The sequence below is a fragment of the Botrytis cinerea genome, chromosome 5 (genome assembly GCF_000143535.2).
Source record: "Botrytis cinerea B05.10 chromosome 5, complete sequence".
In the NCBI taxonomy this organism is placed as follows: domain Eukaryota; kingdom Fungi; phylum Ascomycota; class Leotiomycetes; order Helotiales; family Sclerotiniaceae; genus Botrytis; species Botrytis cinerea.
This window is the reverse complement of record NC_037314.1, coordinates 1,146,171-1,161,157: the sequence shown is the minus strand read 5'-3', so window position 1 is coordinate 1,161,157 and position 14,987 is coordinate 1,146,171. Positions and strand designations below refer to the sequence as shown.

The window sequence follows — 14,987 nt, the reverse complement described above, 5'->3', positions numbered from 1 at the left end:
CCAGTCCTTTCAATTCTGGAAATCTCTCGCTATGCTTTCTCAATCGGCGGCAAGCTTCATTGATAACTTGGTGAAGTTCCGCTGGCTCCACGGCGCATGTCATTTGCTTTTCTTTTATCAATTTTTCAAATTGCTCGATAATGGACCATTTTCGTTGAATTTGGTAGAATCTGCCGACAATGACAAATGGGACGGTCAAGAATAGAATATTATTGTGGAGGCAGCTGGGAAAAACTTTGAAGATCGAGATGGCCATGGTGATAATTTGATGCGTGGGTTGACGGAGGTCTGAGTTTTCGAGGATGTTGACTGAGGGTGCAATGAGAGTCCGAATCTCGAGAATGTTGGCCGAGACAGTGATGAATGGATAATAACTACGGATTTTTAAGTTGTTCATATTTTAGAGGATTAAACTTTTGAAGTAAGGAAGACTTGTGCGAAGTTAATTAACACTTAGAGTTGGTGCTACCAGACAATCTTTCACACTACAGGTGCCATCACGTGTCTCGCTGTTACATAAACTAGACGGAACTTCACAGTTTTAGACTTACTAATTAGAATAAATGGAACGAAAAGATCATCACCATGCTCATACATTACCATACATCTCTTTTGGTTGTATGTACCCTTCTTTTGGTCCCACTATTGGCAGGATAGCACCAGCAGAATGAAATGAAGAGGAGTATTACGCAACAGGAGGGATTTATATATCGATTGAAGAACCAGCGGGAGAAGGTTGGATATAATGCTGTTCTAGTAGCAGTGGAATTGGAGTTGGAACAAGGACGACATCCTTTCGGAATGGATTCGAAGTACTACAGGGTGAAGAAACCCTTCGGGAGGGATACGACATTATAACTGGCACAGACTTTTTGATATTTTGGGGGGATTTGGATAGAGAGGGGAAGAGACTGTAGTAATAGGAGGGATATATATAAGTATTCAATAGTCCGGAATATAGTCCAACAAGATGGCTGTGAATTTCCAAAAGCAATTTAAAATCTGAAAATATTTCAATATTCTAATCAAATTCAATATCTTAAATTAGAGAGAGTGGGAAACTATTTTCAAAGCTACCAGCGAAATCTAGTGAGTACTTTAATCTCAATAATTAAATGAAACCACAAATCGACTGCAAATGAAATTATGAAGTTCGAAAAGACGAAACAGAGATTTAGCTTTTATTCAACTTGGTCTTGGAACAGAACAGATTCTGTTAAATTTTAAGAAGAATTAATTGACTTGTAAAGACTTTTCGAATGTGTTCAAATCCATATCTATTTCGCTTACGTAGAGGATCATGTATAGCAACAGACAACAAGCACCAAAAACAGTAAGCATTAAGAATCAATTACCCCAAAAAGTTCTATCTACTATTACTCAATAGTAAACATTTAATATAAATCGCTTCTAAGCGACCATTTTATTACAATATTTTCAAAGTACATGAAACAATTACGAGCAGTCAAAAGTGTTGGCCATTTTTTTCCAACTTGGCAATCCTAACCTTACCGAAGTATTGGATCTGCTTACGAGAGAAATATAAGAAATGTAAGAGATGCAAGTGCATTTTTATAGCATAATTTTGATTTGCAAAACTTCACATGACGACTGAGTCGTGGGCCATGGCAGCTTGCAGGCCTCAAGAATTGAAATGACGATGCTTCTTCGATGCTGTCACTGGGAGCAATTTGTTACTCCAGACGCATGAGAGCATACAGACACTTGAGCCATTTGACAAAAGGAATGCTGGATGGCTTCGACGGTGTTGATACTCCAGTGCAAACAAATCATCATACACCAGATGAGGCACAAAAATCAAAATTCAATGCAATTAATCGATGTCGTAACACTGTTGAGAATCAATCAACATTTATGAGAGCTCGTGCAAAGATCCATTGACAACAAGGCTGACACTCAGCCTTGTTTAGATTGGTCAAGGCTTGGTCTCGACAACCATCTTCCGTCAATGCGAATAGATGGCATCAACCAGCTCCATGACACCAAATCATCAACACCATGAGTTCCGAGGCTTCGCGGCCATTGATCCTACCTCAAAATCGGAAACTGCGACACTTACAAGGTATATACGTCCGGAATCTGACTCTTTCTCGTCCTCGGGGGAAAACAATCGACGATGCAGGTCTAAACAAATCACCACAGAAGCTCGAGGCTTTACGCCGCGAGTCACAATTGCATCATGCGCAATCATCCGGAGATCTACGACCTTCTGCGAGAACTAGGAGATCGAGTTCCAATTGGGTAGGGGCAAGTCCGTCTATAAGACAGAAGAAATTGGAGGATGTAAGGGATAGTCGAATGGCAGACAGCTTCGTCACATTGCATTGCGAGGGACAGGATGATCCGATATATATCAGCGAAGTTGTAGAGAAAGCAATGAATCCTACTTTTCGATCCTTTGATTTATCTTCATTCGGACCTGCGACGACGCGACTCGATACTGTTACGGTAAAAATATGGGTTAAACGACAAGATTTCGTTCCACTGATCGAAGAGGAAGTTAACCTTCAGTCATTGCAATTCTTAGGACGACTGGAAAATCACCCTTTCCCACCTAATTCGATTATTTTCCAGCTCGTAGATGGCATATATACTATTGATCTTACTTCCAAACCACCTCGACCAAGGCCTAGCATTGCGCTCCCTACATCCTCCTACAATGCATTGATGCGCCTCTCAAATCTCGATGAATCCATTCAAGATGCTCTAGCTACGCGCGAACAACTAACTTCTCAAATAAACAACATACTTACTAACAATATTTCTCCATCAACATATATCCCCGTTGCCAAAGAGTCTCTCGCCCTTGCCAAACGCTATGTTACCACATCCCGCAAACTCCTCCACCAATCCCAAATTCGTCAGCGCGACCTTGAAACATCTATATCCTCACGGCGCGCCGCCATTTCCTCCGGCTACGCTGTCCAATCTGCCGCCGAGACCGATGTTCAAAATGCTCAGGAGCATCTCAATAATTCCAAAACTCTCCTCACAAACACAAAGTCCCTTATCCGTGACCATCGTCGTCGCCTTTGTGAGGAACTTATCGAAATCTACCCCATCGAACCCACCTCTCACCCTCTTCTCTTCACAATTTGCGGTCTCCCTCTCCCAAATACCACTGATGACGATAATATCCCTTCTGCCGATGAGGACGTCGTAGCCGCCGCTCTAGGCTATGTCGCGCAATTAGTCAATCATCTCCAATACTATCTTGGAGTTCCACTCCCATACCCCATTACACCGCATGCTTCGCGATCTCTCATTCAGGACCCTATATCCCTCGTACAGGACCGCCAAAGAATTTTCCCCCTCTACCCCCAATCTGTCATTCGTTTTCGATTCGACTGGGGCGTATTCCTCCTCAATAAAAACATAGAGGCACTAGCCGAATCTCAAGGCCTTCGTGTCCTAGATATCAGGCAAACGGTTCCAAATCTAAAATACTTATTATACGTCTGTAGCGCCGGCTCCGAAGAGTTACCAGAGAGGAAAAGAGGCGGGATAAAGGGGTTGCTGATTGGAGGTGCCGGAACCATCAGAGGGGGAAGTAGAAGGGGAAGCGAAGATAGCGCGATGGCGACGGGGGTGGGTGACGCGGTGAGAAAGGCATTGGAACATGGGAATGGAGGGATAGGACTTGGATCGGGCTTGCAAAATGGTGCAGGAAATGGAAATGCACAGGCGGTGCATGATGTTCAAAATCAAAAGGAGCCATTGGTCTTGACAGGACACAGTTTGAGGACGAGTGGGTTGAGAGAAAACGTTCATTAGATGAAGCGAGGTAATGTCTGGGTTGAGAGGGCTTGGATGCCCTTTAGTATATATTTAATAATGTGCTTGCTGAATATAATAGCCGGCGGGAAAAGGAAGAACGGAAGCAACAGCGAGAGCAATAGCGAACCTAATTGAATTAATGTTTTGACTACATGTATGCATGCATGTCATCTCAACCTTTCCATGAAAAGAAGTGATGGGAAGGTCAAAAGAGTTGACACAAATTTCGACTACGATCAGATTCAAGTTAAAAGACAATGTCACAGTACTAACAAATCGCAAATCAAGCTGGTGACTATGAAGTCTCATTTGAATCTAAAATGTCTAACAACTCTTCTATATCTGAGTCCATTCAACAAAGTTCAATATGAGAAAAAAGAAGTGTTCCATGAGCGAAAAAGAGATACCCGCATCATAATCCTCCGCTAGATATCATTGAAAATAATAGTCCCATTGCTATGAACATACCCTAACGCCATTTTTTCATGCAATCGCTCTCCTCTATACATTAAATACACTCTCCTATTTCTTTCCCCCTGCAGCTCTAAGAACAGCAGCTGGAGACAAGGCTGCTATACCAGCTCTATCTCGCATAGCTGTCATTGCTGCAGTCACTGGTGTTTGTGAACCACTTGCTGGGCCTGGGGTATTGGGTCTTGTTGCTGGGGCACTTCTGTTATGTGCCATGTGACTCTGTACGAGATGACCAGCCGCCAAAGCACTGCACAAAGAAAGCTCGCCGGCCAGAACAGCTGCGGCGATTACGCGTGCAAGTTTCCGGGCGTTGTCACCAGGGTTCGTTGGGTGAGAGCCTCTAACGCCAAGAAGATCTAGCATAGCACTTTGAGGTTCAAGAATAGTACCACCGCCCAAAGTACCAACTTCGATAGAAGGCATGGAAACACTGATTTGCAAGTTACCGCGAAGACTATAGATTATTGTTAGTGAACATGTCCCTAAACCTTGATACAAGCAACTTACTTCTTCATGAGTGTGATACAACTACTGCTCTCGACCACTTGTGCGGGGTCTTGACCGGTAGCCAAAAAGATTGCAGCGACGATATTGGCAGCGTGGGCATTGAAACCACCCATTGCACCAGCCATTGCACTTCCAACAAGATTCTTGGCGATGCTCAGTTCGACCAATGTATCTACATCAGTCTTGAGAACCTTGCGAACGACATCACCGGGGATAATCGCTTCAGCAACAACACTTTTGCCACGTCCATCGATCCAGTTAACAGCAGCAGCCTTCTTGTCAGTACAAAAGTTACCTGAAACAGAAATAATATCCATGTCATCAAAGCCGCATTCTGTAGACATGACTTTCAAGGCGTGCTCAACACCCTTTGAGATCATATTCATTCCCATTGCATCGCCGGTAGTGGTTTTGAAACGAGGATAGAGATAAGTACCTGCCAAGGCCGTCTTAATGGATTGAAGTCTTGCGAATCTACTGGTAGAGTTGAAAGCTTCGGTCATGGTCTGCTGACCAGCTTCGGAATCAAGCCAAACCTTAGCGGCTCCTGCGCGTTCAAGAGTCTCGAAAGCAATACATGGGCCACGAGTCATACCATCACCAGTCAAAACCGTAACAGCACCGCCACCAGAGTTGATGGCCTTGCAGCCACGACTGGTACTTGCAACAAGAACACCCTCAGTTGTAGCCATGGGCAAGAAGAAACTTTGTCCATCGATGACAATTGGACCGGCGACACCGAGAGGCAATGGAAGATAGCCGATAACGTTTTCGCAGCAGGCGCCCAAAACACGATCATAGTTGTAGTGCTTGTATGGTAACAATGAAGTTTCGAGAAGATGAGTGGTTTCCGAGGTAGCAGGGGTCCGTGAGATGATGGCACGTCTGATTTTTACAGCACGAGTAGTGTCTTTCAGGGTCTTCTCTAACGAGTAGCCAGGGATCTTGCCTTGCATGGATAACTCGATGAGTTCTGCATCATTCAACTCTGGTGCACGTTTTGCTTCGAGCATTTTTTCAAGCTCTTGCTGACTTCGGCGCAATTGGGATTGAGTAGTACTCTTATCAGGCATAGTTAATCCCTCGTCCTCGTCGTCAGTGGTAGACGGTGTTATAGCTGGCGTTAACGCGGGTGTCAATGGTACATTATCGGAAGCATTAGGGTCGATGTTTGCCAACTTCAACACAGGGGTAGAAGCAGAGTTGTTGAATCTCTCAGCCTGATCGAGCTCCTTGGGATCAACAGTATGGTGTGGGGGCATTCGAAGAGGTTCCTTGTCAATACTCCATTTAGCGGCATTGAAAAGATACCCATTGAGCACAACACTTAATGTGAGAGCGACGACGATCCATTTAGAAAGAACGGGGTCCTCAAAACTCTTCAAAAGATTGTCCACGACTCGGCCACCCATTCCGTACTCAGCAAATTCAGCATCAAAGTCATCAGCAGCATGTTTACGATGCTTGGTTGCCGGTCCCGCGTAATGAATTGAAGGATACTCGAGCTCATATTTGATTGGCGTAAGTACGGTCACGATTGTTGACTTGTCATGGGCTTTTGCAATCTCAGCGACCATATCCAGGCCGTTAGATGCAACCTTGAAGGGATCCATTGGCGGTGGTGTCAAGACACTCGAGAAACTAGACCCTGAAAGCATGTTTGCACCTGGAAATTGAATACTGCTGTTGCCGCCTCGGAATGGGATAGTGCAGAGGTTGAGAATGTTGATGACGATAAATCCAGAAACCATCAAACCCTTGAACTTTGGGATGCTGCTACCCTTGACCTTACCGCCAAAAATGTTTGCGGCGCTAGATTTGGAACCGTCGGCCTTGGGCCAGTCGTCACTTTGGGCAACGTTCTCAGCTACCCGTGGGCTAACTCCATCGTCCTCCAATGCCTGGCGTAGAGCAACATGTCGTTTAATTCGGTTAATTTCAAGCTTAATACTCAAAATTGCAGTATAGAACGTGAACAAGAGAATACAGTCGAAGAATAGAATCCAGGCAGCCAAGAAGCAGAACTGTTGAAGACCTCCTTGAACGCCCGAAGCAGCTCCCGCAACCAATATGCAAATTTCAATAGCATAATCCCTGACAATCTCGAATCCCTTCTCACTTATTGCAACTTGGACTGCATATTGAATGGAAGTAGGAGATACTCCATGCTTCTTCTCTGCCACTTCAGCATTAGGTCTTTGAGTATTGAGTGACGCCGACAAAACGGCCTTTGTCAAAACAATAGCCTTCTCAAATCCAATGGTGACAACGAGAAAAGGAAGACCTTCCGACAACAATACCATGTTCATGGGCACACCCATTTTTGTAGTGACGATCAACCCAAAGAGGAAGGCAAAAACCGATGAGAAGATCGTGGTAGCAAAAAGCCAAAAGTTTGAGCCCATACGCCTCATGGAGACAAACAATGAGACGAATGTAAGATGCATCGATATGTAACCGAGTACCATGATGATGATGTCAAGTGTCTCGGCATTCTTGAGAAGGTCAACAAATTCAGTCCAGGCGTTTGATGCCCATTTTTTCAATCCTCCTTTGGTTTCATCTCCCTTTGCAGCTTTCATGATCCACATCTTCTTCTCCTTGATAAGCTCTGCCTCCTGTCCTTGGCGAGCGTCAGGATCAGTGGGAATTGTCGCACCGGAATTGGGCAATTCTTGAGACTTGGCGAGAAATTCAGGGGCTTGATTGTAGGGAACAGCAAAAGCTAAAGTACTATCTTGTGACAAGGAAGCCAAAGGGTTCGAAGTTGTTGGGAGGGGAGTGATAGAAATATTTTGTGATAATAGCACAGAATCTGCCAATGGGGCTGCTTGCAAAGAATTGGCGGCAGCAGAGTCTGGGAAAACGAAAGTCAAAAGTGCCAAGTGATCCACGTTAGAGGGCACAGTTTCCACATCCGAGGCCTGCCATTTCCAGGCGGTCTCAGAACCAATCTGCAATTGACGGTTACCTGCAACAAGAGAGCTCCATGTTGCTTTGTCGGCACCACTGGCCTTGACCGAATCAAACAGACTACTCTCCAAAAGTCCCATGTACGTTGTGCTCGCCAATACCGCAACTATAACGATAGTATGGATTGGATGGAGACATGCTCGTCGGGAGAGGAGTTGGAGAAGTGGGGTGGCCTTTTTGTTAAGCCATAACGGGGAGGCATTGGTTTCGGCGGTAGACGAGGCTCCCCTGAACCGCGAGGGCAGGAGCGTATTTCCAATCATGGTAAAAGAAGTACGAGTAGGCTTAGTTGTATTCTAAATCAAAGCCATCGACAAGAGGAGTATGTAGTTCCGTAAAGGCTGGATCTGAAGAAACCGTCAGTAGATGAGCCAAACGCGTGTGTCGAGCAAATGAGCAAAATTAGGGGTGGACCCAGAACGAAAGAGACACCCGCTCCTATGTGCTAAGGTGACGGGAAGGAAAGCTCAAACGCTAGAGAATGCTGGAGTAAATGCATGGCTTGTAAGAAAATAAAACCTACCAATGTGCTTCTGGACGTTATCTGTCTCTACAGCTCCAAGAACGGCGACAAGACACCCTTTGAAGAGGAAAAAAGGAGGGATGTGCTGGTGTTGAGACCGAGCAAAAAGAGATGAGATATAGCCAAAGGTAGAAGTGGCGAAGTGTCTCCTGGAGGTGGGATGTCTTGATTTATGTGACCAAGAGAAAGATATCAAAGGACGCAATGGAAATTGGTTGTCATGTAATGTTCAAGTAATAGTTATCACATCGAGATCCACAGCAAGAGGTTAAGCTTTAAGAAGAAGGGACTCTATGGTGGAAAGCAGCTGCGATACATTTGTTGACTTTTTGCTTGCGAGTCCCGTCCAGGGATCAAATTAATCATTAGCTAGGCGGTGACACTATCGGCGAGTTAATCCTGAAGGAGGTTAGCGTCTGTAGCAAGCATGGTTTGTGATAAAGGAAATGAGAAAAGTCAATCTTGGAGAAATCCTTTCCCCTTCCATTCTTCCCCTCGGAACACATTCGATTTCTTTCTCTGCGTCCTTCATATTGTTCTCCCACACAGTCGCCGTCGTCTTCATATTGTGTGCGTGTCTGGCATAGACCAATCCATTCTTGTATATTCCTTTCCGTCCCTCCCACGCAAAGCCGTCAATCCCACGCACCGAATGCCCCGAAGTATGCCGAGCACCTTCAGATGTCGAGCGCTGTCACTGGCTCAGATATAAAACAAAAAGGATTCGCTCTGCCTGTACAGCTGTTCCGACTGTTGTCCACCTGGCGGTTCTGGCCGAGACATCTCTTCTGCAGGAACAAGTCTCTTTCTTTTCATTGACCAATTCATCAAGCAGATATCAGAAGTTTGGCTATTGTCCGGGTCCCGACGGCAAATCAGCATTAGCCATCGGCACCCGAAATAAACTTTCCTCTTTCTCTCTTCCTTCTTCTCTCTTCTCTCTTCTTGGAGTTCATACATACAGATGCAACATCGAGACGGACCGCAAGTTGGTTCATACTTTGTTAGATAAGAATAAGCTTTTGGGGTTTAATCTATTTTACTATCGATAGTTACTTCACCAACAATCTATCCCTGGGAGACACATCACACCAATCCACCCAACTAACTTTATCATGTCACCTCCTGTCACTTCCATTATCAAGCCTGCTCTAATCGTTGTAGATCTTCAAGAAGATTTTTTACCTCCAGTAAGTTGTCATGCCCATCACCTCTTTCCATCCATCTGTTTCATCATCCATTCGTCTATACTAACAACTCTTAGAATGGTTCTCTAGCTGTGAGCAATGGTAGAGATACAATTCCTATCATCAATAACCTCCTCACTCTTCCATTTCACCTCAAGATCGCCACCAAAGACTGGCATCCTTCGAATCATATATCGTTCGCTTCAAACCATGCAGGTAAACAACCATTTGCAGATTTTACCACCATCATCAACCCATCCAATCCTTCTGAGACTTATCAAGTACGTCTCTGGCCACCTCATTGCATTCAGGATACGCTCGGCTCTGAGTTTCCCTTTGAACTGGATACAAATAAGTTTACCAAAACTATCCTCAAGGGACAAAATCCTGATGTAGAAATGTACTCAGCATTTTATGATCCCTTAAAGAATCCTCGATGTAGTGACAGTGGATTAGCAACTCACTTAAAAAACGAAGGCATTACACATGTCTATGTAGTAGGTCTAGCTGCCGATTATTGTGTCAAGTGCACTGCCGAGGATTCCGCCACGGAAGGGTTCAACACTTTCATTATAGAGGAGGGAACTCGAGCCGTCGATCCTACATCGTGGGAAACCATGAATTTAGGTTTGAAAGGGGTCAAAGTCGTGAGTGTGACTGGAGAGGAAGTAAACCAAGTAAGAAAGTTGGGCAATTGAGGGAAGGTCTAGCACGGATGTCAAATTACAATTCGGTCTTTTTTCAATGACTGTTGGTTGTGCCGAAGATGTGCTGAAAGCAAATTCATGCAAGTGTCTCAGGTGGTGACACCGAGTACAATGCCCGTACTTCAATAACCTTCTTTACGAAGGGGAAGTCATTGTATTGCAAACATACCATTTCAATTAAATTATAATAGTAGAAACATCAATCAGATATAACTACATTATCTCCAACTTTTCAAATTGAACCTTGAATCGCGTGATATCTCAATGTCCATATCGTCTCTTCCATTCCACGCAGGTCTTTAAATGATCGAGTGAAAATGATAATTATCAATGTTCTAAGGGTTGGGCATAAAATCACATTGATCAAGAATCAAGATACAAAAATACACCCGTATTCATTTGAAAAATTCGCGCAACGCTAGCAAGGATTCATTGTTTGAGTTTCTCGTGGGTTAGGGTTGCAGTAATCGCCGGTGTTGTTTGATTCGCTACTTGAATGGATTATTCATCAAATGCCTTGTACACCAGGTATTTACTTCTATTTTGAGGTGTTTTACTTCTATGTAAAAGCGAGCCAATTGGCTCTAAAGTAACCTTAAAGCAATGGTCCTTATTATTGATGTTATGCGAATTTTTGAAATGAATATAATAATAAATAGAAGGCATGTAAATAAATCTATTATTATACATCCACCTCATTAATTTACCACAACGTTAAAACCCCAGACCTTAGGTAGTAATAGATAGGTTTATGCAATCCTATATTAACGAAGATATACACATGCGTATATAATATTGGAGGTGTATATATTATTACATCTGACTCTTCTTCATCTCTTTCTCTATCTCTCTACTTTTTTTCTATCTCCATTATCCTCTCTCCTCCCCAAGACAGGTAACTAACTACAGCTACAATCCAAAGCCCTCAATTAGAACTCAGATTCCATCCATTCATCGATCCATAGGTACCTCCAACTATCTATTTCGCAACTCTACGCTGTCCGAATCTTCTACTCCCGTGTATGCATCACTTGTAGATTTTAACAAGCTGAACACATAAGATCTAAAAAGGGTAGACTATATAGTACCCTAGGAAAATGGAGAACATGAAGAAATTGGAGAGATGTTCATCTATTCATTCACCTGTTCGTCTATCTACCTGGCGGATAATAAAAAGAGCTATTAATCATACTATAAAATACAAATAAATTTATATATACGTACATATATGCATATATCAATACTCCTACTCCCGTCCTCCATCTCCAAGATCCCAACCCATTCCATCTTATCCATAAACAATCAATCAATCAAAAAATCAATCAAAAAGTCTTTCTTTCCTTCTCCCTCTACATCTGCCTATCTCTTATTTATATTTTCCTTACCCCCATTAACGAATCGCTACTAACTAGCCAACTAACTAAATATACATACATACATACATACATACATACATACATACATACATACATACATACATACATACATACATACATACATACATACAAACTACAAGCTACCCACTCGAACTCGCATTCACATTCACATTCACATTCGCATTCGCATTCGCATTCGCATCACTACACATTGAAAACAAAAGGAGATAGAAAATAATAGATAGATAAATAAATAGATAGATATTCAAAGTACTAGATTTAACCCCCCTTTCCTTTCGCTCGCCCCTCCCCAAGCAAAATATATGGATACAATAATATTAGGATATACCAAAGGTTATATACACCATACACATACACATATACAATACAATACAATACAATACAATACAATACAATACAATACAATACAATACAATACAATACAATACAATACAATACAATACAATACAATACACAAAGACATAAAAATACGTAAAGCATGAACACATAAAAACGTTACAGCATAATTCTTCCTATCAAAAAATGCATCATTAAACCCCATCCATCCATCGGTTCGTTCGTTCATCCATCATCAAATATCATGCTAACCCACCAGCCCCTATGATTTCCCTTCCCTTCCTTTCCCAATTCATCCTACTCCTACCATAGCATCACATACAGAGATAAGACATATGAGAAAGTCCATTTTCCTTTGCACTCCCTTTCCTAGATAGTGTAGATAATTTTATCCCATCTCCCAATTGATTCAATTCAATTATATAATAACGTATCATATATGGCACACACATCCCATCCATTCACCTGGTATCACTATCATATCCGAAGAATTCCGCCAAAAATTCATATTCCGTCTCGTCTACTAATTCATAACACTCGTGACCAATGTATGTATGGGTGGGTTATCGAGCCGGAGTTTCGTGTGTTTCGTTTGTTGTATCATTATTAGAAGAATGGAGGAGTTTTTCGGGATCTTGACCGGGGATTGACGGCGAGAGCTTTACTTCCGAATCTATATGAGTGGATTCAATAGGTGCTGTATTACTACTCGATTGCTCTTCAAGCTGCCCATTTTTAGCTTCTTGACTACTAGGTCTTTCTATGAGACCCTCATGGGAGCTAGGTATAGTTGGCGTGTTGGCTTGACTGCCACCTCGTTGCCCATGATAATGTATAACTTGAGGTGGAGCTTGGCCCGCCTGTGTTCCCAGAAGATGTTGAGGATATAGGTGTAAATCTTGAGAGGATGTCGAGAAGGTAGATACTACAGGTTGTTGATATCCATTGCTCCCACTACTTGAACTTGGATTGTGCCCGAATGCTTGATTGTGTTCTGCTTGAGTGGGTGTACCTGAGTCACCTCCTACAGGACTAGCAAGCTCAACTTGTCCTGTTAAACTGTTTAAGCCTCCTTGGATATCTCTCAGTAGTCTAACATATTCTTCAGGAACCAAACCGCTTTCCTGTGTCTTGGGATCTTCTGCGACAAGCCAGCCTTGGCCATGTCGATATGAGACCCAAATCACTTGTCCCTCTACCAAAGGCAATTCATTTTCATTCTCTCGTTCAAAGTCAAATAATGCGACGGCTTTACCATGCATCTCTTCGTCTGGCGAGGCAATTGTGAACTGATAATCGCGAGAATATCTCGATTCATCATGTCTAGTCATGCCAGGCGATGATGCAGTACTCGAAGCATCAGACTCCGAGCGGTAATCTTGGCCACTCTCGTCTGTATATGAGCGACTAGGTAAAAGGGCAGCGAAGTGAGAATCTCGTTGACCTGGAACATTATATGGCGCTAGCATTGAGCGTCTTGCCAACTCCGAGGGGTATGCCACATATTCTCCACCAGGTCCATTTGCCTCATCTCCTTGATTGACATAATATCTTTCGCTATTCTCACCACTGTTACCGGCGAAATATCCTCCGTCGTCCTCAAAGTTCTCTTGACTTAGCATGCTTGTTCTGCGCTCTCCATCCCTGGGCGCTCTCCCTCTCCCACGCGAATGTGCCCCATATTCTCCTACTGACGATTTGTGCTTCCTGTGGCGTGAACTAACCACCACCGGACTTTGTAGATCCTCATCTTCACTCCATGGAGGTCCATCACCAAAGTGTATAGGCGCCAATTGTTCCCCCTTCATAAATCCATCACCACCCCATGGGCCAGGTCCCCAAGATCCGCGACTATCCCATGAGGTTGGAGGATCTGACAATCGTTTATGCGATTCGCTAGCTGGTGTCGAAAGACCGGATGGTGGTTGAGACGGCTCTGGAGGCGGTCCATAGTGCATAGGATGCAGAGAAGGGTATGCGAAATCGCGAACTGTCGTGTATGAAAGACTAGAATGAAAGACCGGAAAGATATGTGAGGGAGGTCGCGAACGAGACGGCGCAGAATAATTCGAGTATTGTGATAACCTATTCTTTGAGGCATGAGATGTAGGACGTTGCAAATTTGGTCGCTTTGCGGTTGGTGAAGTGTTTAAAGGTGGGAGGGAAGGATGGTTAGGGTTCGATGAGGGAGAACTAACTGGTGGTGGGGACGTAGCTGGAGACGTTGGAGAAATTACGGCTGCCATATTGAAGTAAGTGTGTTTGCGATCAGCTTGGAGGCTGCGCTTGGAGGACAAAATTGTATGCTTTGATTCAGACAAATGGGTCCAATATGAACAATTACTTGCCCAGCAAGCTTGCCGTTATATCTCGCAGTCAGAAGGCTGGCAGAAAGACAGTCACTTATCGTTCTTCAAGATCTGAGATTGAAAGGAGGATATAACGGTCCTAGCGCTTAAAGCAAGCCCGAGGTCGATTTCAATTATGTCGAGTATGAGACGGAAAAACGTATCGTCGACGATGTATATTAGGAATGTTAGATAGTCGTTCAAACGAGTTGTGCTAGCGCGGCAGGCGCGCAGTTGCAAAAGGATAAATACTGAGGGAACGGATGTCAAACTCTTGATAGCGCTTGTCAATGATTGAGGTGGGCTGTGAACTTGTGTGAGCGTATAGGTCGATTGGAGTTCGAATTCAATGTTGAAAAAGATCAGAGGAAGCTCGTGCGTATTGTAAGACCTTTTCCCTCGACTTTCAAGGTATTCAATTACGAAGCAACAGGGCTCCAACGAAACAATGAAGCAAAGAGAAGAGAAATGAGTCTTCGGAATTGCAGATGTAGGATACTATTGACTTTGAGAGTTCGCAAATCAACGGAGTAGTCTTTGCGCCGAAGTGATGCTTTGCTTTGAATTAACGCTCTGGAGTTCAAAATGACTAAGGCAAAGTTCCTTTGAAGCTGCGTGAGTTGTCTACGAAGCGCCGAGGGTTCAAGGCTCGAGGTCCTTTTTCAAAATTCTCTTGGGTGGATTTCGACCAGGGACCCCGCACACTTCGAGTATTTGACATGGAAATTAGGCAATGA

General features: G+C 43.6%; 4 protein-coding genes across 4 annotated transcripts; 2 read left to right on the top strand and 2 right to left on the bottom strand.

The window, feature by feature from the left end:
- Window positions 1-1,978: 1,978 nt before the first annotated feature.
- Window positions 1,979-3,951, top strand: BCIN_05g03160 (hypothetical protein). Its single transcript, XM_001559908.2, has one exon. The coding sequence runs from the start codon at window positions 2,020-2,022 to the stop codon at window positions 3,793-3,795; it is 1,776 nt and encodes a 591-aa protein (XP_001559958.1). The 5' UTR covers window positions 1,979-2,019; the 3' UTR covers window positions 3,796-3,951.
- A 136-nt stretch (window positions 3,952-4,087) lies between these two features.
- Window positions 4,088-8,531, bottom strand: BCIN_05g03150 (hypothetical protein). Its single transcript, XM_001559909.2, has 2 exons — window positions 4,780-8,531; window positions 4,088-4,726 (listed from the first exon to the last, which is right to left on the bottom strand). The coding sequence occupies exons 1-2, from the start codon at window positions 8,013-8,015 to the stop codon at window positions 4,321-4,323; spliced, it is 3,642 nt and encodes a 1,213-aa protein (XP_001559959.2). The 5' UTR covers window positions 8,016-8,531; the 3' UTR covers window positions 4,088-4,320.
- Window positions 8,532-9,222: 691 nt separating this feature from the next.
- Window positions 9,223-10,387, top strand: Bcpnc1. The gene is made up of 2 exons (XM_001559910.2): window positions 9,223-9,465; window positions 9,540-10,387. The coding sequence occupies exons 1-2, from the start codon at window positions 9,391-9,393 to the stop codon at window positions 10,158-10,160; spliced, it is 696 nt and encodes a 231-aa protein (XP_001559960.1). The 5' UTR covers window positions 9,223-9,390; the 3' UTR covers window positions 10,161-10,387.
- A 1,658-nt stretch (window positions 10,388-12,045) lies between these two features.
- Window positions 12,046-14,688, bottom strand: Bcnbp2. Its single transcript, XM_001559911.2, has one exon. The coding sequence runs from the start codon at window positions 14,146-14,148 to the stop codon at window positions 12,466-12,468; it is 1,683 nt and encodes a 560-aa protein (XP_001559961.2). The 5' UTR covers window positions 14,149-14,688; the 3' UTR covers window positions 12,046-12,465.
- Between the last annotated feature and the right edge of the window lie 299 nt (window positions 14,689-14,987).